At 49.6% G+C, this 27,185-nt stretch overlaps 1 protein-coding gene across 4 annotated transcripts in view; it reads right to left on the minus strand.

Annotated features, from left to right (window-relative positions):
• Positions 1-23,470, minus strand: part of B4GALNT3 (beta-1,4-N-acetyl-galactosaminyltransferase 3) — a 69,587-nt gene extending 46,117 nt beyond the window's left edge. For 2 of the 4 annotated variants that reach the window (XM_054215642.1, XM_054215633.1), the window contains exon 1: positions 23,277-23,470. In XM_054215642.1, the coding sequence (XP_054071617.1) occupies positions 23,277-23,436 (160 nt within the window). In that variant the 5' untranslated portion in view covers positions 23,437-23,470. Of the gene's footprint in view, positions 1-12,112; positions 12,232-23,276 lie in introns of those variants that run through there. The other 2 variants (XM_054215652.1, XM_054215663.1) reach the window with 2 other exon arrangements.
• Positions 23,471-27,185: the final 3,715 nt, after the last annotated feature.

Below are 27,185 nucleotides of genomic sequence, written 5' to 3' on the forward strand. Positions count from 1 at the left end.
GTGAATCTCTTCCACCTCAGCCACCTTTGCTGTTCCTTCCCCTTGGTCCTTCTCAGACCTCATGATATCCCTGAGCACTGAAGCACAGAGAATTAGCTGCTCTGCTCCAGAGGGAGATGTGTCTGGGTTCAAGGGAATGTCAGAGCTCAGTCATGCCTCTCTATGTTCTCTTCCACCTCTAAAACAAAGCCGCTCTGGACCACATTGGCTTCAACCCAGTGGGAGCCCTTCCACTAGCTTCTGTGGGCTTAGATCCAGCCCTTGGCCCTCACTCTACTTAGGTTTTGATTAGCTGCAGCAAGTGAGGCAGACAGCTTTGTTGCTTAGCCAATTTATACCATGCAGCCTTGTGTGTAACTCCTGGGTTGCTCACCCTCCTGAGCAGCCCCCTGCATGACAATGCTTGAAAGAGGTTTGCTTGGACTTTTCAGTTGCAGGTAAATAGTGTCTGGTTTCATGGTGGCCTTTCCAGACAACTCCAGGAACTCAGAGGGATCCAGTTCTGCAGATGAAGGATGTATTGGTTTGACCATATCGAGTCTTATACTAGCCTGACTTTAATTAGCTCCCTATGGCCTGGTTTTGATCTCAGAAACGCTGTGGTAAATCTGGAGTAACTCCCCTGAGAAGCAGAGTTTTGAGAACAGCGTTTGGCCCCTGTGGTGAAGTTCTGACCTTCTTTACACTCCTGTGAGGGTTGCTCAGTCAACGGCCATGAGAGCAGCTTTGGGCAAAAACAGACTTCCAGGCCATCAGCTTTCAAACCCAGGTGCCCCAAAACCAGCAAGTTCATCCACGTCAAGCAGGGCACTTATGGCAGTTGGGACCTTGCCACAGCATCCTACGCTTCTCTCCTCTAGAAACTCTTGGGGATGAGATGGGCTTGCCCAAAGTCAATCCTTGGGGATACCCAGGCATTTCAGCCTGGCTTGACAACAGGGCAAAGGACAAGAGGGTAAAAGATGACCCTGATGCAGAGTAGCTGAAGCTGGGTGCAGCCAAAGGGTGTTACTCCTCCTGGATTCAGTTCAGTGCTAGTATGTACATGAGGATCCCAGCGGAGGTTCACGTGCTCAAATCAGAGCTGTGCTTGGGCCACAGCCTTGCAGGACACACGAGCAGCAACCTGGACCTTCTTGCCCTTGCAGCGCATAATGCTGCCAAATGCTGCTGCAACATGGACCTCTTCCTGCCACTCCAGTGCTGTTTTCATACAGCTATCCGAAGAGCGTGGGCTGCTTGACTGCTACCATGTCCTTGTGCACCACAAATAGCCTGGCTGAGGTACGGGCCTGCTGAAGGTCTGGAAACTACATGAGGTTCTTGGAAGCAACCGATGGCACTTGGCTGCCCATATAGGAAATACACTTGTACAAACACGCTTGCAGACATCTCCTCACCAGCTCCCCATCGCAAAAGGGGTGCCAGGGGTTAGTTCATCCACCTCGGGGATGGCGCTGACCTGCTGCCTCTGACTATCCCCACCCAGCTGCCCCAGTCCTAGTCTTTTCCATTACCCACTAATCCTGACTGGTCTGCGGTTGTTTCCTCGGATGCTTATCTGTAACCCTAATCCTAGCTCATGCCCTAGCTATTTCCCATTGATGCCTGGCCTCCCTGTGTCTAGCTCCCTTTGCAACCCTTTCCAGGAGACACAGTCCAAGCATGGCAGCCTTCTCCTCAGTGCCTTCCCTATCAACACCGTGAGTGATTTCACTCGTCCAAGACCTGTGTCACCTATAGCTTTTTCTCCCAAACCATGCAACTCCAACAACATCAGACTGAAGCATCTGAATACAGGTCTCGTTCAAATTAACCAGCGTTGAAATGTTCCTACTAGGCCCACACAGTGGACAGTTATGATTTTTGCAGGTTTGATAGTCTGTCCTAGCAGAAGCCAAGTGTACCCTGGGGGAAGGAAAGAGCTCCATTTTGCTTTACCTGCCCCTCCCCTTCACACAAGGCACTGAAGAATCAGCTGCAGTAAGCTGCTTTTTGCCACTGATGTCCACAGGAAAACCATTTGGCTTATGCTTTTTTGCTGAAAGGTAAGCCTGGGTGCCTGGAAATGCATGAATATTATGGTTTATGCTAGCACCCAGTCCAGCTGTAACCCTCTCTCTCACATCATGTTTTAACCTCTAACTATACTGAGTCCTTCTTGATTACCAAGTTTCTTCCTCCACCACTACCAGATCCCCAAGAAAATTGCTCAGGATTGTTACCTGAGTCCCTGCAGACCTTTGCCCATCAGTGTTGTGGTACAGGTCACATTTATACAGGCCAGGTATGTGACAGGGTACCTCAGAATTACTGCTGCTTACCAGCAGCCCATGGCCACACAAGAAGGTTTCTAGGAGCTACCTACAAAAGCAAAGAAGCCCAGATGATGTGATAGAGCCAGCACCTGCCCTCAGACTGAGTAGATGGATAAAAACAACCATATGCATATGGCCAGGAGGAAGTATCCTAAATTGTGGCACTGCCCATGGCATTGTTATTTGCGACAGGAGTAGCTAAACTCCATTTGCAGCTGGCCTAGGAGCCAGCTCCATCCAAGACAAGTTGAGTGGGAACAGTGGCAGAACTGACCTGGTGACCGGAGAAGAGCAGGTGACAGTGGTCTTGTGGGAACAAAGTCTATCATTCACTTGCACGTCCCTCTGGGTCATTAGGAGAGTTAGGCAGGACCCCAGAGGCCAGCAGCAACCCAGTCTGAGACAGGGGGGTAGCTGGGGTCTGGATTCATCCCCCTGATTTCTCTGTTTCCACCCGTCCTCAGCCAGCGTCACCCACTTCACAGCCAGTTCCCTTGGCCGTGACCCCTCTGCAGCACCTCCAGCAACACAATGAAAGGCAGAGGGGTTTTGACATCGTGCACTTTGACAGATTCACAAGCACCCCTGCTTCTTTTTATCTACAATTCCTAAAGCTAAATTTCTCAGGTGAGGCAGGGAAAGACCACAAGCCAGAGCTGGGAGAAGGCAGAAAGGCTCCCTGTGACACCCTGCTCTTGGGAGCCAGTACAGCCTTCCCTGGCGAGTGGAGAAGCAGCACACAATAACTGACACCAACTCCCCATACAGACCTCTCCATCAAAGCCTTCCTGCAAGAGAGCTACCGACTCCGGCATTGATGGGTTGTGCCAGGATGGGAAATCTGCCAAACACTGCAGAGCACAGGGGCTGTCAAGGAGACCCTCTGCATGAGTTCCCTTCAGATGCAGACAAGGCAGACCTGGCTCTCCCCTGTGCACCAGTGAGGCAGAAGTTGTGAAGTTTTATACAGAAAAATGGGGAGACTTTGTTACAGGGTTGAAATTTCAAGATCCCTGCAGACTGCCTTGGTGCTGTTTGTGTGCTGCCATGCCCTGTTAACCTCTAAGAAGGTCCTGCAGTGACTGACAACTAATAAGAATATCTGTTATCTTGGCTAACAGGAGCACAAAGACGACTCTTAGAAATTAAGAATGATTTCTCAGAATTTTAAACTTTTTGTTTTCCAGGTACAATACTCTTTTTATCTTAGTGAGCTACAAGTGACAACTCTTTGCTCTAAGATCTCTGCTTTCTGAGATATAATAGTTTCTTTGTGTTTTCTTTATGAAGGTGCCCAACACCTTCAGGTACTTGCATACCTGCCAGCATTTGAAATCTACAGAAACATCTGGGGAGAGAAACAGGAAGATCTTGCAGCTTTGATTGAGCAAAATGAGATTAAGAAAGCCTTTGTAAAACAACTGAGGAACAGGATACTAAAAAAGAACATGGGTACACTCCCTGATTGACTACAGGCTCTGAATATACAGGTGTCTCTGGGTATAGTTCTGGACTGCAGAGGCACATACGTGGTGCAGAAAGCCCCAAGGTGGGAAAAGCAAGGAATACTGCAGGTCAAGGAGAGGAAAAGCTATGTGAAAGCCCTGAGGCAAGCTGCACTGAGTAGCTGAGGGGGCCACAAAGAAAATGGCAAGTGACTGTATATTGCCAATACGTTGCCCGTGTTCTGCTGCGCTCTCCTCAGGGGCACAGAGGCTCTTCCTTCTTCCAGCTCCGCTACTTCAGCAGAGTTAGCTCACTGCAGCCAAAGCACGTGTTGAGGTGCAGACAGGCACACGCTTTGGTAGCCATGTACACGGGTGGGAAAGGGCAGGAGCAGAGAGAGTGGCCTGTGCAGAGGAGGAGGAGGAGAGGGGAAGGAGAGGGGACTGAGGCACTGGCAGAGCAGGGCTGGGGGAGGCTGCGATTCCCCTCCGCGGTGCACAGACCAAGTCAGTGAGGAACCGCTGTGGGATGGTGTCAGAATTTGAAATGGAAATACAGGGTTGCAACCCTAGAAAGGAAACTGGCAAGGGCCATGGCGATGTCATGTCTTATTTATTCCAGGATCTGACCTACCACATTGGCGAACACTGCTCTCCACCTTAAAGGAGCCCACAAGGGAAAAACACTGTAATATATAGCAAGCTGTGCAGTCTCAGGAGCTTGGCAGGAGAGAGCAAGGCTTTCAAGGTCACAAAAACATGCAAGGGAATACTATGGAAGAGCATTAAGTAGGTGAGGTCAGCAACACGCAGGTCCTCGCATGCTGGGGTGGACAGATCTGTAGGAAGAGCAGTGAATGGATGGGGAGCACATCTACACGCCCAGAGAGCAGAGTGAGGAGCGTGAAGCTGTGAGATGAGGCGGGTTGACAGCCTCAGAGATGAAGGGATGGAGCCTTTCGAGGGGAGGAGAGACGTTTTGCAGGGCGAAGCAGGGCTTTGGTCGTGCCTCCACGCCGGTGCGGGTGGGGAAGGCGGGGGGTGAGGGAAACCGGTGCGGCAGCACGTAGGATTGAGCATGTGCTGCAAGAATTGATGCACACTCTGGGGTCATCCAGGTGCTGATGACTTCTCCTGGGCAGGGAGCGGGAACAGAAATTGCAGCACACATCCGTGAAGTGCCTACACATGTACAGTGATTCCTTAGGACACTTTTACGTGGGAAGACAGTAGCACCTATTAGACAAATACTATTTACTGCGCCTCTAGGACTTTCATTGCATGAGTATCCGACACAGAAAGGATCCTTGGCTATCACCATGAGTGAGGGAAGACAAGAAGAGAGACCTTACATCAACAAGGGACCAACACTGGAGAGAAAGCTTATTTAACAGTGCCTGAAACCACTTGCTCCTCCAGTTGATGGCAAGTGCAGAACGCAGCCTGTGTCACTCAGGGTGCTTTAACACAGCATCCAAGTCTGTGATCTCACAAACCCCAAGCTGGGTCTTAACATTAATCCTAATGTTAAGACATTGGGGTAGAGTGTAATGAAGTGTCCCACACCCTGGCTCTACACAAAGCAAACCACTGCGGCCTGCAAGGCTTTTATGCAGAAGAGTAAAGCTGGCGTGGAAGACATGCCTCAGGTCTATAAAACAATACACCGAGCACTGTCAGCAGGTCGTTTAAGAGCAACAACACACTGCTTAGCTGCTAAAACCCTCACCTCACGTAACCTCCACTTCACACTGTGGCCGCCTCAGGCTCGGAGTGAAGAGCTGCAACTAGGTGTTCGTTACAGATCAGCTCCATGCTGGCCACCTTGGGTCAATGAAGTGCATGTAAAATTGCTCCTGCACTAGCCCAGCTGTCTGCCATGCAATGGAGCTCAGCATCAAATTCCTTGGTCACCTGAAACAACCCAAAGTGAGGTGCATGTGCTGCAATTCTTCTGCTGGGAAATAATCGTTCTTAACCCAGAGCAAACAGGTTTGGTTAGATACGCTCAGCAACCACGACGAGCACAGGTGCCTTCGGAGCACAGGACACTTAAAAGGCACTATCATGAGACTATCTTAGCATACAATGCAAAATTGGGTTAGACTTTTGTTTTCTAGGAGATTCAGTTGCTAGTTTTCTGGACTCTGGGCTGATTTGGTAGTACTTGGAGCACACAGAGACGCTCTCTATGTGGAAAATGTTACGCATGGAAATGCCTTTAGAACCTGAAATACACACACCTGCAGAGAGTAAAGTTACAGACATTTCTTTACAAAGCTACAGATTCAGACAGTACCATCACACATTTTAAGTAATAACAATGTAAAAAATCAGGATTATTTACAAAGGAAAGCAAAGAAACGCACACAGGGATTTGTATGGTTTCATTTAAGCCATATAGTGAGATGACAAATCCCAAGCACCCAGAACAGACATAGCTGGTAAAATGTGAAGTGTGAAAGAAGAATCCTAACTTACGTGCCTGCAACTGTACATACATATCTACCACATTCATGAGAAGAAGCACTGATGCTGCATGCTTCCGCCTTGTCCTTGGGGCAGAGCAGCTCTGCTGGAACTGCTGAGGTGCCCAGGGCTGGACAAGGGCTCTCCTGAGCATTTGTGACCAGCACAGGAGGTAGCTCAAATCCTTTCCTCCCCCCATCACCACTTTCTCAGTTTGGCTTTTTTTTTCTTTTTTTTTTTTCTTTTTTCACTTGACTATGTCTGCTCTGGGAGAACCTCCTGAGCGCTGCCCAGTTTGAAGACCAGCCTGGTATCATTCGCCTGACCTGTCCTCCCCTCAGGGACTTCAACCCTGGCGAAGCAACATGAGAAGCCCCACGAAGCCCCACTTCCCTGACCAGAAAAAAAAAACCAACCAAAAAAAAGCTTTCAAGTAACTAAATCCTTAAGCTGCCTTTGCACCATTATCACTCATCAACTAAGAAGTACACCCAGGTCTAACACAGCAGGATACGGGGGTCCTGCTCAGCCTGGTAATGACCCACCCTGGGGAAATAGTGGCAGGTCACCCCACTTGAACCACTCCAGTTTCTGTGTCTCAGACAAGAATTATAAGCAGTCTCCAGACCTGCAGAGCCCAAGAAAGGCATCTCTGTGGATTTTCGCAGGTTGACTTTGAGAAGAGATCTCAGCAAACCTTGCAAATGCCCGGGTCTGCAGAGGGGAGGCAGCAGAATATTGCAACGGTGGATTTTAAACAGACTGGCTGCAGCAGTAAGTTTAGCACAGGGACATGGGGACACCCTCCAAATCATACTCCAGCCCTCCTTCCTTTGCCAAAGTGCTGGCAATACGTGCTGTCCCAGTTTCAGGGGAGCACTAGCCCCTTCCCAATGCCTTCTCTAGGACAGCGGGGGAGCCTCCATGCTGCACAGCACCTAAAGCACCTACTGTCAAGCACTTACTATCATGTAGCATCTTCCCAGCATCTCTGCAGGGCCTCGGGCAGGGATGCTGACAGCCTGCCTAGCATGGACAGAGGAGCCCAGCGCTGCAGCTGGAAGACAGACTCTTCCTGGATAGCCCCAGACAGCAAAGGCAGGCCATTTCTAGTGGCTGTCTGGTTAGAAATTAGTATTTTTGCCAGTAGTCAATGCCAGAACGGAGTTCAGTGAGGGGAAGAGAACATAGAAGAACAATTTCCCACTCTCCTCAGCAAATGATGATTATTAAGAGTGAGGAGGTCCCTCTTATTATTACCAGCAAGTGCAGGAAAAAGCCACTTTTCCATGACAGAACAGCATTCATCTGGGAAAAGACAAGTCCATCCCCACAGGCTTGTGAGCTGAAGTGACACAACCGGCTTACGCCAGTGCCCCGCAGGGTCACTCCAGCCCCAGCCTTTGTGCCTTCCTGGTGCCAGCACAGACAGCCAGGAGTGCCGGGTGCCAGCATCGGGAAGAAATCTCGTACTAGTGGACTTGCCAGATTTGCACGAAGGGGAAATAGCAGGACACAGCTGCATTCACCCCCAGCTCCCCAGTAAGTTTGCAGCTGGTGATGCTTTCTCCACCTTGCTGGGTTTCAGGCAAGTGAATCCTTCCCAGCAAAAACAGTAGCCCTGAGCTGGTCTGACACAGAGTGCAATTCCTCTTGCAGCTGCAGGAAGCATATTTTCCCATATATTTTTTATTTTGCCTTTCTTTACCCGCACTAAAAATACCTTGATGTCCTTCACATAGCTACCCCTCATTCCACCTCCAGCAGGGGAAAGGAAAGGGAAGTCGGCGACTCGCTTGAAAGTTTTGTTTCCTTTACTTCACCGGCATGAAAACTGCAGAGCGGTGCTCACAGGAGGGAGGTACCTATGCCTGGAGCTGAGACGGGAGCAAGGACAGACCCTGCCAGTACCACATCCCCTCTGGTTCCTTTAGCTCTCTCCTTCCCGTACACCTACCGTAATGGGCAGGCGGCTAGCACACGTCCTCTGTACACACCTCCACACGCAACTGGAGGGGCCACTTCCCGAATTAGCTTGTTGAATGCATAAGATACAGCCATCACAGCTACTCTCATTTCTCTGCCATTTGTAGGAAAAGGAGAATTTCACCTCCCTTTCAGCAGAAGCAGTTGTCAGGCAGACCATGAACATGCCTTCCTGGGTTTTTTTCCTTCTTCCTGCAGTTGGCCCAAGCTTTCCCCATGAGCAGTGCCCAACACCCTGGCTGATAAAGCAGAAATCCCAATGCAAACCTTGTTTATGTTTACTCTGAGCTTCATTAGGCTGTCAGGGGGGCTTGTTTTGCTTCACGACAGCCATGGTGTCCCTCAGACTGCCTCCTCCTGAGCTGTCAGGACCGATAATATGCCCACCTCTGCAATTCCCCCTGCAAAGGTCATGGTTTGCCATTGTGCTGCTCTTGCACATACTGCGGACGGGTCTTTCCAAAGGCCACAGATAAAAGGCTGAATTGGGTTTAGGGACCGAGTCCCCTCCTCTGCTGCATCCTTCCACCCATTTCTTGCCCCAGGCTGTGCAATTCAGGCGAGTGCAATGAACGGGAAAGGCCGGAGGTGAGACCTGTATTCTGGGGGCCCAGACGAGTTCCTGCCACCGGGTTACACACACCAGCAAAGTTGCTTCTCAAAAGACGGGGTAGTGGCACGCCTGGGGCGGCCAAACCAGCAGGACCGTACCAGCAGGACCATACCAGCAGGGCAGGCTGGGTCTGGCAGAATAGTCAACAGTGAAACAACACACTTTCCCCTTGCACTGAAGTAATTTGGAGCCCAATTAATGCTTTTCCACTCATGGACATCAAGTATTTCAAAAGGATAAATAACAATTAACATCGACATCTGTGCCGTAGAGGCTAATTGAGGGACGGGCTGCTGAAGCAGCTCATTCTGAAGCCTTGGCTGCACAGCAGCAGAGAGACAGGGTTGGCGTCCATCCCTGCTCCCCCAAATTTGTGCTGTAACCACCAGACCACAGCCACTCCTGGAGCCCGCCCTACTGGAAGCCCACTCTGTAATAGAGAGCAGACAAGTGCTCATTTAGGGTGGGCAGCTACTGGGGGCAGCAAGATCTTCAGCAGCTTGTTCTGTCAGGGTGGGAGCAGGGAATACACACTAGCTTTCTTACAGCAGCCAAACCCCACATCTGCCCAGAAAACCTCTCCCTAAGCAGGGAGACGCCTGCGGCTCCAAAGACACCCAGGAGCAAAAACTGCCCCCCCTGCCCCCGCGACTGTTTATATGATGCTCAAAGGGAGTAAGAATCAGGATTTCTTACTATGTCCCAAGACTGTCCTGGCAATGCCCTACTCTCTCCACCGCTTCAGCAACCCCCCTGGCAGGGCATCTCCACCCCTCACCAGGAGACCCCCAAGAAGCGGGCAGGCACACGCCAGGTGCTCTGCTTGGAGAGATCTAAGACCATTTTCCTCTCCTTCTTGCCAGGCTCGGCTGGGTCAGACACTGCATTTGGCATGAGAAGAGCTCCCTGCTAATTTTAGCCTCCGGCTCTCCACCCAGGCAGCAGCAGCAGCTTAACCACTATGGAAAGCTGGGCAGCATGGAGGTGAGGGCTGGGAGACGCCGCCTTCAAACAGCCCACACGGCCACACGCTGCCAGCTAGGTATAAATGGGTGGTGGGGCAGGGGGGAGCCACGTTGGTTCGGGATGAAGCAAATCCTTCCCCCATCACCCAGAGACAAAGCAAGGAAAAATTGCGGCTCCCGAGGGGATCTGCTCCTGGACCCGGGCAGCACTCGCAGGACTCGCTTTCTGCCCAAAGCGATAATTTAGGCTGCAAACTCGCAATAGGGGTCCGTGTGTTCTACATATTTTTGGACATATCTGGAGCTGATGCATCTCGGAGCCTAGCACGCCATGCCGAGCAAGCACCACTTTGCAAACACCACTTGTTCAAGAGTCTGGTCCAGCTCCTTCCCGTAATGGTCTTTTCTCCACCACACTGCCTACTACAGAAGGGTTACGTGGGGGCGGTGGGATGCCCTCGCTGCTGAGGCTGATAGCTGTAGCATCGCACTCTCTGCTGTGGGAGTCAGTGTTTGGGGTGGGAGTTGAGAGAGGTGAGTTTTCCCCTGTGCCTGGATGCGAACTTGCACTGGTCCCAGCAAACACCTGTCCCTCTGTGTAAGGGAAAAACCCCAAAAGGGCATGGAAAGAAAGACAGTAATGGAGCCCTGAGGATTACGAAAGGAGCAGAGGTAGCATGAACCTCTGCAAATCCGGAGAGTCTCTGAACTAAATCCTACCTGACCATGGACTATAGGACCATGCCCAAACCGAGCATCTTTGATTTTCACTGTCCCTAAAGAAAAGGGACTTTACATCCCTTGTAAATAAAGAGGGACATGTGAAAAAAGCGTTGACTACATTATCAAATCCTTTTTCTAGAGAAACAACTGGCAAAGGGCTGAATGTTTGCTAGACACCCAGGGACAAAACAGGTAACCACACTCTGCAAATCACGCGGAGCAGCTGCAGCACTGAGCACAATGCTCTACACAGGGAAACCAGATGTCTCGGCAGACATTGACTACAGTAAAAAGCCACCGTGGTACTAATTTTCAAGGCACCAAACATGCTTATGACACCAAATATGTTGTTAACCATCTCAGCAGAGCTCCTTAGGGTCCCCACCAGCTTCTGTAATTATTACCCCTGCGTTTTCCTCCACCCCCTTTAAAACTGCAAGACAGTGGTTTACTCTGTGCCCTCCAACTCCTTTCTACATCTCCTCTCTTTTTTATCTCTGTACCCGAGACTGTCGATTCCAGCCTCTCCGCTCCACTGAAATCCCAAGTATTTGCTTCTAATTTAGCCTTCAGTTCCTTCCCCCTTACAACTTTTTAGAGGCCATTGGCATTTTCTGATCACTCTCCTCCGACACTCATCTCACTGTGCCCCATTTTTGGCTGCTTCTTACTTCTGTTAAATAATCCCTGTCATCTTTATTGGCCAATGCTGCCTCTTCTCTCCTGCTTGTCTTGTCTTTCACTTTTCTTTCTTCTTCTACTTCTGCATTAGCTGCAAGACTTGCTAAAATATTTCTTTCCCCTCCTTGATGTGCCTATGTCAGATATCTAATTTAAACAGAGTGTTACAAGAAAAAGGTGAAAACAGAATTTACAAAGGATCTAAGCTTTGGAAAAAACCCAACTAATCATGTCATTTGGGAAACATGGGGTTTTGGGACAAAGCACTCAAGAGAGAGTACTGGAAGGCCCAGAGTTAATTGGCAAAGCAATTACAATTTGCGAAGCAAAGGAAATCAGCCGCATGGCTGGAGCTGATGGAATGCAGACAGCGATCAGACAGTACAGACAAACTGAAATAATACTAGTCAGACTGAGGCAGGGGGACAGTAGGAATTTAAAGAGGGAGTGCACCCTCCCCTGCCCCACCAGCACACACACAAGACTTTCATCCCCACTGCAGCAAGCGGTGTGAGTCAGTGAGACGCACCTGGCAACACCTTGCGAGACCCTCAAGGAACAGCGGCATGTTCAGAGGAATCGCAAGTGCAGAGAGCACAACTACAGAGCCGCAGCAGCATTAGCACCATCAGGACTTCCTCAGAGGAGTAGCAGGGATGAAGCCAACAGCTCAGCAGGAGGGAAAAGGAACATGAAAGGCAGAGGCATTTATTAGCTGCAGGTGAGCAGCACCACGCCTGCAACCGAGAAACTGCCAACGAATGAAAGACACTGGCAGGAAAAGCAAATTAAATTCAGGTTGAATGCTAGCGACCTCAGCACCACTACTACAGCAGGTGAACAACACGGACAAGTAAATACACATGAGCAGCTATGGCCAGTAACTACGGGGGAAAGGAAAACACTCCTTACCAAGGTTAAAGTCTGTCAAACCCTGGTCTCACAAAGTGCGCCCAATTCCCTGAAGAGGCAGGAGATCAAAACAGCAGAGACAGAATTAGAATACATCTATCCAAGGATAAATAAGCTCCCAACATAGCGCAGCCCGGAGCAGTACAACTGTCCTTCAACTCACACCCCTTATAAAGCTCTTCCTGCCCTGAGGAATGGGACCAGGAACACCCCCAGGAATCAGTGACGGAGCTGGAGTATCCCAGATGCCTCGGCAGAAAGAGGTGATGGAGCAACACCCTCCCATGTTTCCCTTCCCGCAAACCTGCTTGCTTAGGCCCTGAAGAATTAAACACCTTTATAAAGAGAGTTTTTTCCCCTGCCTGCAAGGGGAGGGGAGAACGATGGCCAACACCAAACCACTTCTGGTGCTTGAGGTGCTCGTAGCTGGTGGTCTGGCCAGCACATGGAGACAAACCAGGCGCCAACTTGTCAAAACCTTTTTCCACAGACCACCATTTGAGCTGTGTTTGGCAATAAAGCTCTTTCTAGGACCCACCTGAGCTTAGCTCCATGTAGATTTTTACTCGGGGCAGGGGGACAGTCCTAGAGGATCATCACCCGAGGCCTGGGAAAAGCTAAACCTGCTGGGTTTAAGCAAAAGAGTCTATATAACCTATGTGGCAAAAAAAAAAACCAAACAAAAAAAAAAAACAAACCTGAAAGGTGAAGCAGTTGGCAACAGTACGGCCAAGGTTGCTGTCCGGGCACCTGTCTCAAAATCAGTGTCAAGGGACTCAACAATTTTTGGAATAGCGAATTATATCAGACAAGTTATAAACGCCTCAAAAAATGTCCTTCAGAACTAAAGCATCCCACGGGCCCAGGGCTTCAGTTTCAGATGAGAAACTGAAAAAGAAACAACACGGGCTTAGTATTTCGAGAATAAGCAGTCATTCAGCGATCTGCAGCTGATACATTGGTTGGTTTTGCTGTACAAACTGAATATAAGAGAGAGATGGCAATTGCAGACCTTTGCTAGCACAAGCCACAAAAATGCAGGGGAACCGAGCACAGCAGCACATTATACTATCACCTGTCTCATAGAATGGTTTGGGTTAGGAGGGACCTTTAAAGATCACCTAGTTCAACCCCCCTGCCATGGGCAGGGACATCTTTCACTAGAGGGTTGCTTAAAGCCCCATCCAACCTGACCTTGAACACCTCCAGGCATAGGGCATCCACAACTGCCCCGGGCAGCCTGTTTCAGCGTCTCACCACCCTCATGCCCAAAGGCATTTCCCTCAGCATGCCCTCATGTGCCCCGGCCCCTCACCATCCCAAAGGCCCTGGGCTGGGCCCACACCCCACGCACCAGTGTCCTTCCTGGACTGGGGAGTCCAGGAGGCGGACAGAGGAGTCCAGATGCAGTCGCCAAAGTACCAAATAAGAGAGAAATAAAGTATTTTTACTGTTCTCGTTTTATTGTTTGTTTTTTTAATCAATTATTGCCCAATCTTGAAAGGGACTCCTAATGAAGCAGCAGTCCCCTGCTTCTCCACAGGAACAGCCATCCCTCTGACTTCTTTGCTTGACCTGTTATTCTTTGGGCACCACCATAGAGGGTCTGGCTTCATCTACAACCATCCATCAGGTAGCCTTCTCATCCTCTGACTGAAGAAAATCCACCTCCAGGCCCTATGGACCTCAGTGCCCCTCTGAGGGACTCCTCCTGTTGTCCCAGCACAATGGCCCAGCAAAAGCCACGTCATCTCATCCGCTTTTATTGGGACTCAGAGCAGAAGAGATGCCACCCCTCCAGGAGGAATGAGGGTGCGGATAGATGGGAAAGGCTCACACCACCCGTAGCAATCAACAAAATAACGTTAACGTCAGGAGATGGAACGGGTGAGCCTGCAGGATGGCCAGACGCAGAGGCTGAGCCGATGGTAGGGCACTGGCCAGGCATTCCTGCAACACTGCTGCCATGGCAATCATGGAGAGGACCCCTGGCATGGTGTCGTGGCGCCAGGTGAGTCATGCTGCAGGTTAATCCACTTCCATCAGCTCTTCTTGATCTTCGGGAAGGTCTGCTTCCATAGGTTCCACACCATCAGCCATGTGAGTGATGGCCATCGCTACCACGCAGCTGATGGTGCCTCCCCTCTGACGCTGCCACCTTTTCCTCCGTGTCTCCTGCAACCGCCTACCTGCCTTCCCACACAAAAGTGGGCAGCCACTCGCCTTGCTGCTGTGGAACCTCTTTCTTCCAATCACCCTTGGAACCCAGGGGCGTCAAAGCTCAGCAAATCGTGGGCCAGCAGCCGGGGTCCCCGTATTTATAGGGGCCAGAACAGAAGGCAGTGAGGTGGCTTGTGACATCAGGAGGCCACTGTGATGGCGATGCATACATCCCAAGATGGCTGTTCTGGGCGTTGGGAGGCCTGTGGCCTGAAAGATGCCCTACTGTGGGAGGAGGAGGGTCGGGGGAACTAAGGGCCCCTTTCCTGGGGATCGCTCCCCTGCACCATTCTGCTGCCCCTTGGGCACAGGGACTGCCCTCCACCTCCCATGTTGGAGGACACCGAGGGAGATCCTTGGGGCCTGGAGGCAGCAGGGGTTCTTTCCACTCCAAGGTTCACCCTTGTTCTGTTCCCTAGTTTTAAGGGCACATCTTCTCACTGCTTCCCCCCTCCAATAGAAAGAGGCAACATATGTCGTAGGAAAGACCTTAATAGTGCGTTCATTCTTTAACACCTTGGCTCAGGTGTTATTTTGAATTTTTTAGTAGATGCAACTACTCCCTCCCATTGGTACAAGAGTACAGACTAGGGGTCATAACTGCCGTTCACAAAATTTCCTCTGAAACAGGCATACACTGATACTTTCAAGACATAGCAATGGCAAAATATTTCCTCCTTATGTAAGGCAGACAATTTATTTTCAAGGTACACCTCTGTGGAAATTATGGGAAGTGATAGAAAAACTTGGTTTTGGCAGATTATTGGTTTATTTTGCATTTTTGATTGAAAACAAATAAAACCCTTCCAACTGGCCTGCTTACAACAAAGCATGGACTGTGGCAGCTAATGCTGACAGCAAGCTGCCGCAGCAGGTAATTGAGACTATTAGTACAGGGTGGTCTGGACAGGATATTCTCAGCCCATTATAAATTTTGTTCTGCAGCTTAGATGGGGTTAATAGCACCCAGACATGACTACTGCAATTTAACAGAAAATAACATTACAAAATACAAATAAAACTAATTTAGGAAGTGAAGTATTTATGAGAAGGGCTGGAGATATCTTAACTAGGCTCAAATGAACGGCAGCGCCGAGGAAGCTGTCGGAGTTGCCAACACCAAATATACGGGCCAAGTCAAACAGCCCACGCTAATGACATGGAAACAAGTGGCCTCTTGAAGCAAGGCAGAAACAGATTTATTTAGAATGGCAGGAAAAAATACACATATCATTAATGTAGATTATCCTTTCTTCAAGAGAGCTCTACTAGGCAATTCTGCAGCCTAACAGGTGATGATGCAGATCAAATATTTTTACTGGTAAATGGGATATAACAGTATCTGACAAAAAAACCCTACTGTTTAGTGTGCACGAATTTACACAATTTCAGTGAAATACAGGCTTCCATATAAGCCTACTAGTTCCTAATACTCACAGTCCAGAGGGCTAGCAGAAAATAAATTTAAAAAGATAAAACATGCCTGTTACAGAAAGCCCCAAAGTCAAGTCTCTGATCTGTATTCAGTGTTTTTACGTTACTGAGTAGCACTGGCTGTTAACGGCTCAACTGAAAAAAAAACCAAACAAAACCCAAGAATGTTTAGACTGTCTGAAATCAACATCAAGGTCACCAAGGTGGAAACCAGGAAGGAGGAAAATCCCCGTGGATGATGGAAGGGCTGGGGACGTACCATTTGCATCTCTGATGGAAAACAGTGACACAGAAAAGCAAGAATAGCAGAAGATGCAATACTTTTGCCACATAAGGGGATCCAATAGACCTACAATATAAAGTAATAGGTGACAGCTTTTCCAACTTCTAAAAACAAGGGGGATAAGAAGCCACATTGACTTCTTTTCCCCTCAAAAAAATCTCAAATGGGAAATAGTCACAGAAAGCTGAAATAAATAAGCCTTAGGAAATGATAAAATTAGAATTAGTGACCTTTTGAGAGGGGCATTGATGCTTCAGGGGAACTCACAGGTCCACCTGACAATCTTTGGATTGTCTGAAATGAAAACATGTCAAAGACTAATTGAATATCATTATTCTGTGGAGTTGATTTAAATTCTTTATTATGCCAACATGAATTATTGTTCTGAGGTGTCTTTGGAGAAAGCTGATTTACTTAACAACATTGTCCCAGGCCATCTTAGCATCTCAAAGTGTAGGGGACTCTCTCCACATCAGGAATATCAAAGCCTTTGTGCTTTGGCCTGGGAAAGTCTTCTCAGGAAAACAGAAGTACAGAGGAGCTCTGGTCAAATCCCAGTGTATTTTGGTTTGGCTGATTACATGCACAGATTATGAATTTCTAACATCATGAAAAGCGTAAGTATCTAAGGACCAGGTTCACACCTGTTTCCACCCAAGGCATTACAAGGATCTTTCTTAAATCTCACACCACATCTAAATAAAACAGCTTATTTCCTTCTCTGGAAAGCCCTTCTCAGCTATTACTGCAAGCCTGAAAAAAAAAAGCAATTGAATTGGGAAGTGGCTGGAAAAGGGAACATCAATGCACAGCAAGAACAAATAGGAAAGGGAAACTCAAAGTACAACAAAATCTATAACCCCATAAATTCTTGAGGCTACTGTAAGTGCTGGAGAAAGAACCCCATCATCACTCCGGGGATGGAGTGGGGGCCCCCCCATCACTGGGGACCACAGCCACGACCTAGAAGGTAACCTCTGCCCTCTGGAAAACATCCTGCCTTTTACCATATTTGCAGACATCAGCAATGCCAAACCACCAGATGAAAGACAATGTCCATCATCTCTCCCAGCGCCACTCTGCCTTCTCATCTGCCTGAACTTGCAGGCAAGAGAAGGCAGAGCCTTCACATTACTATACCATACGCAGAAACACATCTCCAGAGGACAATAGCATTCCTCCGCCAACGCCACAGCACGGAGGAGAAGCACAGGAGGGCACTGCTCCATGACATCCGAGTCATCCTAATCCAGCCTGACTCAAGACAGGAAGGCGTGGTGCGGGAATACGTGCTGTGTTGGCACGCCACTACACAAATCTGTCAAAGGTAATGTGTACACAAAGGGATGATGCAAGAGTTTATTTATAATGATAACATGTAATCTTTGCAAACAAATTGGGGATCTTCTGGGGCCAGACAAACGGCAGGCCAGGTTCCAAGAAGACAAACACTTGTAACTCTCATGCGGTGCACAGGGACCCAAGCACCCCTTAAATAACCCACAAAAAGGGTTATTTAAGAGTCAAATCCCTACGAGACTTCAAGTCAGGAGGTGGAAAAAGCCAAGTTCACAAATGATTTGCAGTACATGCCTCAGCAGCAGCGAAAGGATACACTGGCCCAGGACAAGCATGGCACAGCTAGCATGAGGTCCAGGCATCCCCTGGCTGCTGTCAATGAATCTCACAACCAAGCTAGAGTATGATCCAAATCGCTCTCAGCGGCCCTGGCTTCTCTGCTGGGTCTGTGATAGTGGTCTGTGCTGTGAATGTGGGCCTGGGGATGTTGACTCACTTTACGTACACCAGTGCGGAGCAGAGATGTGACAGCACTTCTCATCATATTCCAGGGAGAACCAACAGATCACCTGGAAGTGAAAAATCTGCCCCACCTGCAGTGTCCATCCTTCTCCTGATGGCTACAGTGGCCCACAATGTGCTTTGGGGAACGATGTTGCTTGGCGCAGGTCCCTGTGAATGAAGGTCTCATTAATGTCTTCAAAAACACAGAAGTGTCACATGCACACTTCATGGTATGGATGTTCCCCGGCTGCCAACACTTTTCTTCGGTCAGGATGAGGTGCTTTGGGGGTGATATTTAGTTTAAATTTTCCTCTGGGTTAACAGTTTCCGAGTTACACCGAGTGGAAACAGAGATACTTCAGCCACCGCTGGAGAGCCACATGGTCGCCTCTCTCACCACAGGCACTCAGTAACCTTTAGAGCAATTAGCTATGCAAAAGAGCGATACTGTGCATGTATAGGCAAGTAAGCTTGCGTGTGAGCGATTGCAAAAGTCAGCCCACACGCATGTGAACGGACCTGCGCACCTCGGTGTGCTCAGCCATACGTATAGGTGCTTCTGGGGGTGCCTGGGCAGGGAGGCTGGAGAAGGAAGTTGATGCATTACATTAAATAAGCAAGTTGAGCTTTCTGCCAGCTACTTTTCTCACACAAACACACACACCTGCCCATTCACGCCAACACTTGGGTCAGGTTTTAAGCAACTCGCACGGCTTTGTAGTAGCCTGGATGCCTGATGATCAGAGAGCTTACCGCGGTGGTGGTGGTGGTGGGGGTAACAGACCAAGTTTCTGTGAAAGGAAAGGGACACTAAAGATGTACGGACTGGGGAGGTGGAAGTCTTGCCATAAGGACTTTTTCATTCGCACATCTGCATGGTTTCTTCTGAACCCCTTCTATTTCCCACTTCAGAGAGTGGAGCTGCACGCAACTGAGTTAGAAAAGCAGCATTCTGTGACACTAGACGTGAGACAAAACCCACTTGTCACAACCCAAGAAAGGAAGATAAGACACTCCCAGCGTTATTTACATGCAACAATAAAATGCGGAGGAACGGGGACAGGTTGAAGCAGCTGGGAGAGGCAGGTTAATGGGCCCCTGATACCTTGTTCCTACAAGCTGCACCTCTGACAATCTAATCTAATCCTGCACACCCTGCTTGCGCCTGGCTCACTGTGACGCTCACACCTGTAGTAAAGGAAATTACTGCAAGTGATTTATAGCCTCCCGAGATACCATGGTCTTTGCAGCAGAAAAAAAACAGAGTCTGCACAGCAACGGCTGGGAATGACCTCACCTCCAAGCTCCTTCAAGGCTCAGGATTTGCTTTTACTATGTTGACACAAGGTTTTAAAGCAAAGGTGGATTGTTACGCATCCTCATTACCTGCAAGCACAGCTCGCTGATGCCAGCTTGGCTCCCTCAGACTCAGACGGGTATGGATGGGCGGGCAAGACAAGGCACTACTGGGCGCAGAAGATTAAAACAGCGGTAGCAGGGAAGGTCCCCGACCCACCAGCCTTTCCATCCAAACAGAGCATTGCAGCAGCTCTGGGAAGAGTGTCTTGGGGTGGGGGTCTTCCCTGAGGAAGACTCGTCCCTGCCCTTGCCCCTTCCAGCCGTGCTGCCAAGCCAACGGCAGTACAGCAGAAAAGGCAGGGCACAAGACTCGTTCTCCAGACCTGGCTGCTCTGTGCTTTACTGGTATTTTCTCCCTCCCCAACACCTCATTCACCCTTGAAATAGGAAAATTTTCCCGCCTCCAGCGGTCACTTGCAGGAGCAAAGGGTGCTGTGTAGCAGCTAGTAAAGACGAGAAAAACATTTCTGCTGGAGAGCCCACTCCACAGAGGTTAGTGCCTGTCAGCAGAGGGAGTAAACACACTGTCTCCAACTCTTCGGGTTTCTTGGCAGGAAGGCAGTGCCCTGCCTGTTACAACTTGTTTTGGATGACAACAGGCCACATTTCATGTGAGGAGAGTTGTGCCCATCTTCAGCTCGCATCAGCCTGCTTGCTTTTCCTCACTCAGCTGTAAACATGTTTAAGATTCCTATAAATACCTGTTGGGCAGCAGACCAGCCAAATACGCTCAATTAAAAAAAAAAAAAGAAAAAAAAAGAAAAAGAAAAAGGCAAGCCCCTCAACAACAACAGGAACAGAAACACCCTCTTGTCCATGAGAGACAACAGTCCTGCCAATGAGGCTCCCTGGTAGGAATACCTTGATTTAGTCACATCACAAGAAAAAAAATGATATGGTGGTGGTTTTGTTATGTTTTTTTTTTGTGTGTGTGCGTGTGTTGTTTTTTCTTAAACCAGATTGACAGTTCATTTCAGCATCGCTTTCAAAGGAAAGCTATCACTCATGAGCGCCCATACTATCATCCATCCCTGTCCAGCCTACCCCAAACCTTCCTGACAGCTAGAAAAGGGCCTGCATCAACTTAGGAATGTGCGAATCCCACAGTACCCATGGGGTATACTGAGCACAAATTCTGCACCTCCAGCTGGTGTTTCAACCTTTGACTTCAACGTTACAGCGAAACGAGCCTCATGGCCAGAACCTCTCCCAGTGTACGGCGATGCAGCACCATGGAAGCCAGTGGGTACCAATGATTACAGTATACTCTCCTAGGCCCTTTGTTTGCTTTCATCTAAACTTATTTATGTGCTTAACTTTGTTGCATGGCAGAGCTACATGTACACCAAGGGACAACAGTCAGGGCCTCAATTTTTAAGCATCACTTACGTGAACGCCCACACCCAGGCCATCTGACATTTGCTTCCTCCACCACGCTGATCTGGTGGGGTCAGAGGAGCAAAGGAGCATAAAGCTGGGGAGAAACCACTGTGCCTGAAGACTTGCTCTAAGGCGCTGACCCAGGAGCAGGGGTGGCATGGGGGCATCACAGCGGCTTGTGCTCCATCCCACGCATGGCTGAGAGGAAAGGGAATATTTTCTGTGACTCCTTACAACCTTGCGAAAGAAGGGCTCACCTTTCTGGAAAGAGAAAACATACTTGACTTTCCATACACAGGCTGTTCTGCAATGCCTTTTAGGGAGGTAAGAAGAAAGCTCTGTTATGGACATAGGAGATGGACTGTAGCTCTCCTTCCAAGCCCAGCAGCTCTTCAGCTTTCTGGCCCTAATGGAGGGAGACTCTTACCCATTGCCCAGAAAAGTTATGCTTTGTATTTTATCAGCAATAACTGGGGAGGCTATTGCATCAGATAAGTTGAGGTGGTAGCTCTTGGATGGTCCCAGGTGTGACTTACAGTAGGGTTCCCACCTGGGACATGTGACAGAAAACAATGCAGAAATGAGAGCGGAAAAGTATTAATTGCTCTGAGAATCACTCCCTCCTATGCCGGCTCCCCGGGATCTCTGGAAAGAGTCCCCACGTGGAGATACAAACACAGCCGCCCCAGTCCCAAGAGAAGAAAACATTACTTAGTTTTAACAGCCAAAAGAAAACAAATACCATTTGTCTTTCACTCCAACTTCTCATTTCTCTTAAAACAAAACAGGCTTTTAGAGGTACTGGGGCCAAGAGGAAGGGTGGGGAGGGCCAAAAATTAAACTTTCTCCTGTTAGCAGGTTCCAGGATCCTGACCTTGAGGCCAGGAAAACATGATGCCAAGTGCCCAGCATGCCCGCAGAGCCTCAGCTCTCCAGGCACAGCTGCTCTCCCTCCGTGATGCTCCAGAGCTCATTAGGAGCTGCCTGCCAGAGGGTTTCACCCTCCCACCCTTTCCAGCAGTGTTTGGAAATGCTTTCAGCATACCATGAGCAGCAAGGTCTCCGGTCGATGTGGGAGAATCTGGACTTTTATATAATTGAGCTTTAATATAACATAATTATTTTCCTCATCTTCTGTTTTAGTTGGTAGTGACCGTAGTCATGTCACTGTTTCCAGTTTCAGTCTTAAAACAGAATGACTTTTATAGCAGAGATGTAAAGCTGTGTCTAAAACCAAAGAGGAAGAACCCAATTAATAAGAAAAGTTGTTTGCTCCTGCGCATCTCTTCTGTCCTCACACTCTCTGCCCATTTCTCCCATCCCCTCCCTCTCCCTTTGCATTGCTGTCAGCAAAATGATCGTCAGCTGTACGGCTCCAAACACCTGCCTCAGCCCCTCTCTCCTTATAACCACTGTTTTAAATAACTCTGAGGGTTTCTTTTCTCCCTTGCTGCACCGCAGAAGTCCTCTACATACCTCCACAGTCTTCTCTAAGGATCTTTGGGGGGTACTGGCAAAGTGGTACAGTAAGAGGCTTGGCTAGACCGCATGAAAGGTGTAACACAAAGTAGACGAGTAGCGCAACTCATCTTCTCAGGTCCCAACTAATTCCACCAGGCATAAAAGGTAGATTATAACTAGAGGATTTATCCTAGCCAAAGAAACCAGATCTCTTACGTTGTCAGAACGATAAATATGCATTTTTAGCCTTAACGTCACATATAATAAGGAACAAATGGACAAGCTGAAGTCCTGTAATGGACTTTGTAGTAGATGTCCATGGAGCTCCTTGCACAGCCACAGTCTAAAGCTTTAAGACTGAAACCAAGCCTGACTCACGGGAGTAATAATCAGGGGTTTACAGCGTGTAACGAAGGGACTACGATACCGAAGAGTATGACTAGTTAAACGCTCACATCTATTTGAAAAAACTACTATCAAATTAGATCTGCACCCATCACTAATATTATTTAAAAACCAGCGGCAACACCAACACAGGCTTTTACAAAACACTTGGGCCATTCAAAACTTTCTTGTAACTGTAAAAAAGAAGCGAAGCATGAAAACTCACACGACACTGATAGAAAATAACTGTTTTCCTCTACTTCGTGGGGAAAAAAAAAAAAAAAAAAAAGAAAGCAGCTAACTGCACTTAGTATCCGCTCCGCTGCGCTCCTCAAAGTTTGCAGAGAACAAACCCGTTAGGAGGTGAGCAGCGCATCTCCAGGGTACGCATTCCCTCCTCCTTTGCATACCCTTCTTCTCTCATCGCAGTGATATTCAAAGCATCTTTGCCGCTTCCCAGTTTCACACCAGAGCTCAAGAGAGCGAGAGCCACCCGCAAGCCGCGACTCCGGGCTCAAGGTCACATTTTGACAGGTCCCCCTGACAGAGAGGAGGAGAAGGAGGGCGAGAGCCGACAGGCCAAAGGCAGAAAAGCCAGAACCCCCCAACATCCCTCCTCCTTCCCGGGGGACGGGACCCACCTCCGCCCCCGGGGGCTCCCCAGAGAGCGGTCCCCCCCCCCGCCACTCTTCCCCCGCCGGCCTGGAAAGGGGGGCTCTGCATCGGGATCCCGAGCGGAGCGGGACGGGCTCTGCACCGGGACGGGCTCTGCACCGGGACGGGACCCGCCCCCCCGCTCCCCACCTTCCCCTTCCCTGGCGCCCCACGGGGGTAACTCACTGCGGTCCGGGAGAGCCCCGCCGCCGCCGCCGCCGACACCGCCGGCCGCCGCTACCAGCTCCAGGTAAGCGGCCCAGAGCCCCAGGGCCAGCGCGCCCAGGGCCAGCAGTAGCCGCCTCAGCCGCCGCCGCCGCAGCCGCGCCAGCAGCCGGCCCCGCATGGCGCCGCTCAGGGCGCCCGGCCCCCGCTGCCACCCCGGGCCATGCTCCCGCCGCCGCCTCGGACCCCCCCTCCCCGCCTTCCTCCTCCGCGGGGCGGGCCCAGGTGCGGGGCGGCGCCGCGCCCCCGCGGGGGCAGCTCTCGGGCGGGCTCTGCCACCGCCCCCCGCACCTGCCTCCGCCCCGCCGGGGGGCCGAGCCGGGGGCTGCGCGGCGGCAGGGCTGCCCCCGTCCCGCCCCGCCCCTGGGCCGCTCTAGGGGCTGGCGGGCGCCGGGACCGGAGCCCGGAGCCACCCCGGCCACGGGGGTCCCGCGGGGTCAGAGCTGCCGGAGGTCGCCGCTCCTGCCAAGGCGAAGGAGCGTCCAGCTCTGGAGTCCTCAGCACACGGAGGGACATGGACCCGTTGGAGCGGGTCCAGAGGAGAACCACAAGGATGACCAGGGGGCTGGAGCACCTCTCCTATGAGGACAGGCTGAGAGAATTGGGGTTGTTCAGCCTGGAGAAGAAAAGGCTCCGGGGAGACCTTATAGCGGCTTTCCAGTACCAGGAAAGGTGGGGAGGGACTTTTTGAAGGGCATATAGTGATAGGACAAAGGTTAATGGCTTCAAACTGCAAGAGAGTAGATTTAGATAGCAGGAAGAAATATTTCATTGAGAGTGGTGAGGCACTGGAACAGGTTGCCCAGGGAAGCTATGGATGCCCCATCCCTGGAAGTGTTCAAGGCCAGGCTGGATGGGGCTTTGAGCAGCCTGGTCTAGTGAGAGGTGTCCCTTCCGACCCAAAACACTCTATGATTCTATGAAAGCTGCTTCAGTGGCACAGGAGGTGGGCACCCTCCCCCAGCCTCAAAGCCTCCTTGAAGCTGGTTTTCTTGTCAGTAGGAGCATTGGTGGATCCCTCCGGTGAGAGGATGGGAAGTGATACCTCCTCTATGCAGAGGGAAGCAGGATAAGAGCGGGACAATTCAAATTCCCAGTTACACACAGCTGAATCCATTTCAAAATGGTTTTCACCTGGTGCAGCAAGTGTATTTACTTTGAAGTGCTTTGCTCAGTCAGGAGGAACAGGGCTCACAAAGTCTCCAAATCTGCTTTCTGAAGCAGCTGACTAGATGGGATGTTACACCCTTCAGACCCACCAGAGGGAGGACTTTGGAGGCCCACATGAAGATCAGGACCTTCCTTGAGCGTGCTTAGTGTTTCATTTCACATCTCGAGCACACTTCTGAAATGACTCTCCCAGCTGTGCCCCCCATGCTATTGGTTCAGTTCATGTCACCAAGTGGTCTCAGAGGATGCAAACTGGATTCCTCCTGGGTGAAACTAAACTGGAAAGTGCTGTCTGGGATGTACGTAATGCATCCAGCTGGGGAGTTAGTCCAGAATAATCCTTTCCAAACACGTATGGTGTAGGCGGTATGGTTGTTCAGCCTGGAGAAGAGAAGGCTCCAGGGAGACCTTTATTGTGGCCTTCCAGTACCTAAAGGGGGCCCTACGGGAAAGATGGGGAGGGACCCTTTATCAGGGAGTGGAGGGATAAGACGAGGGGTAACAGTGTTAAACTGAAAGAGGGGAGATTGGGATTAGATATTAGGAAGAAATTCTTCACTATGAGGGTGGTGAGGCACTGGAACAGGTTGCCCAGAGAAGTTGTGGATGCCCCATCCCTGGAAGTGTTCAAGGCCAGGCTGGATGGGGCTTTGAGCAGCCTGGTCTAGTGGGAGGTGTCCCTGCCCATGGCAGGGGGGTTGGAACTAGGTGATCTTTAAGGTCCCTTCCAACCCAAACCATTCTATGGTTCTATGAATGTTTTTAAATGTTTTTTAAATCCCAAGTCTGACAGCAGTCCCATACTCCCAATTTCTCAAGCATCCCAAGTTGCGCAAGTGTGTGTTCAGACTTCCACATCTCTCACCTTCACTGGGCGCGTTACAGCAGCGGTGGAAACTACAGCTTGTGATAACCCCACATGCGGAGGTTGGCAGCGTAGCTGTATGAGTGAAAATCACCTTGCTGACTAATATAACTGTGCTAGCAAAACCCACCATATCAATACAACTTAACTGGGCAAGAAGGTCCTTTTTGCCAGGAGTCTAATTATAGGACCATGCTGATTCCCTTACTGTGATGCTGAATTGCAGCGCCGACAGGGATTTTTCTGGGATAGCTCCCCCAGGGAGCAGGTGGTGCAGGACTCGGGGCTGTCTCACAGTGAGATGGTTCAGACCAGGGAGCTGACACTGCCGATTGCCTTGATGGACCATCCTCGAGCATCGGGACAGATTGCTGCTCACTTCAGGATACCCCGCTCCTAGCCTACCCTGAATACCCGCTTCCAAGAAACCATTTGCCAGATGAGCCAACCGGAGTATTTTTTTTTTTTTGCTTTGTTTGGGTTTTTGTTTGTTTTCTCTTTTGGCTATGTTTCCTTGTGATAAAAGCAGCCTTTGATATGAATGCAGCACTTAACGATGCGCATCTCCTGTTCCTCCCGGCTCTTCTCTCTAGCTCCAATCTGCATCCCTGCCTCTTCTTGTTATGTTTTTGCTTCTAGTTATCTAACAACTGTTTCTCTGTTCTGTAAATTACTTCTAGCTCTGTGCCAACATCTTTTCTCTGTAGGCTCCCCAAAGGTTCAATTATCTGCCGCTTGCTCCTTCCTTTCTTTCTTCTTGTGTAATTTTCATTTTAACACTAATTACCAGCTCCACACCAAAGATACCCAATACTGTCCCCAAGCTTTCACCACCCTGGTGACTCCATACCCCTCTTCCTGACCTCAGCCATGCTCTGAATCACAAACAATGACTTCATCTCAACTTTCATAATCGAAACGGCTCAAAGGCAGAAGCGTTTCTAAGAGGAAAAGGCAGTCTCTGAAGATACAGTTCCCCATTATTTCCCTTTTTTTTGGCTCCTCAGGAACAAACTGGGCTCTAAAAGGCATTACTGGAGGAGCTGTCACAGAAGAAGCCCTGTTGACGTTGCAGTTCAACATCACAGTAAGGGAATCGGCATGCGTGGTCACACAATTAGACTCTTCGCAAAAAGGACCTTCTTGCCCAGTTAAGTCATATTGATATGGTGGGTTTTGCTAAAACAGTTATATTAATCAACAGTGTAATTTTTTACACATGCAGCTATTTTGCCAACATTTGTATGAACTGGCCTGAGCCACAGTTTGAGACTTCCTCTCACTTTCCCTGTTCACATGGCTGTGCCCTCTCGGTTCTGACGCTGACAGCAGCATCACTGTCACACCGTTGCTCTCCTACAATTTACCTGTCTGATTGGAAAGCCTCATTTGTTCCTCTGTCTCTTCACCATGTAATTCTTCCTAGGTCTCAAGCCCTAGCTGTCCAGATAAAATGACACAGAAATGGCCTGCCCTTCCTTTTCAGCTCTACAAAGGACACATTTTTACATGAACTTCACCCAGTACCTCCAGGAGCACCTCCTCATCGCAGGTCCTGCCCCATGAATTGGCCCAAATTGCTTTCTGCACATCAGAAGAGTCTTGCAATATGTAGAGCATCCATTTGCACTTCCAGAAAAAAAAAGTTTTTATACACTTTAAGCTGAGAACTTTCAAAAGATAAGACATTTACCATAATGAAAGATATATCTACATCTTTGCCCATTTTGGAAATCCATCTCTCTTCAAATCTGACTGAAGTCTTGCCTAAATTTCCTCCTTTCCTTGTCTTAAAAGTGCCAGTACTTGTTTTATATTTTAAGTGACTGCGCTCA

This window comes from Rissa tridactyla, chromosome 1, assembly GCF_028500815.1.
Source record: "Rissa tridactyla isolate bRisTri1 chromosome 1, bRisTri1.patW.cur.20221130, whole genome shotgun sequence".
Taxonomy (NCBI): domain Eukaryota; kingdom Metazoa; phylum Chordata; class Aves; order Charadriiformes; family Laridae; genus Rissa; species Rissa tridactyla.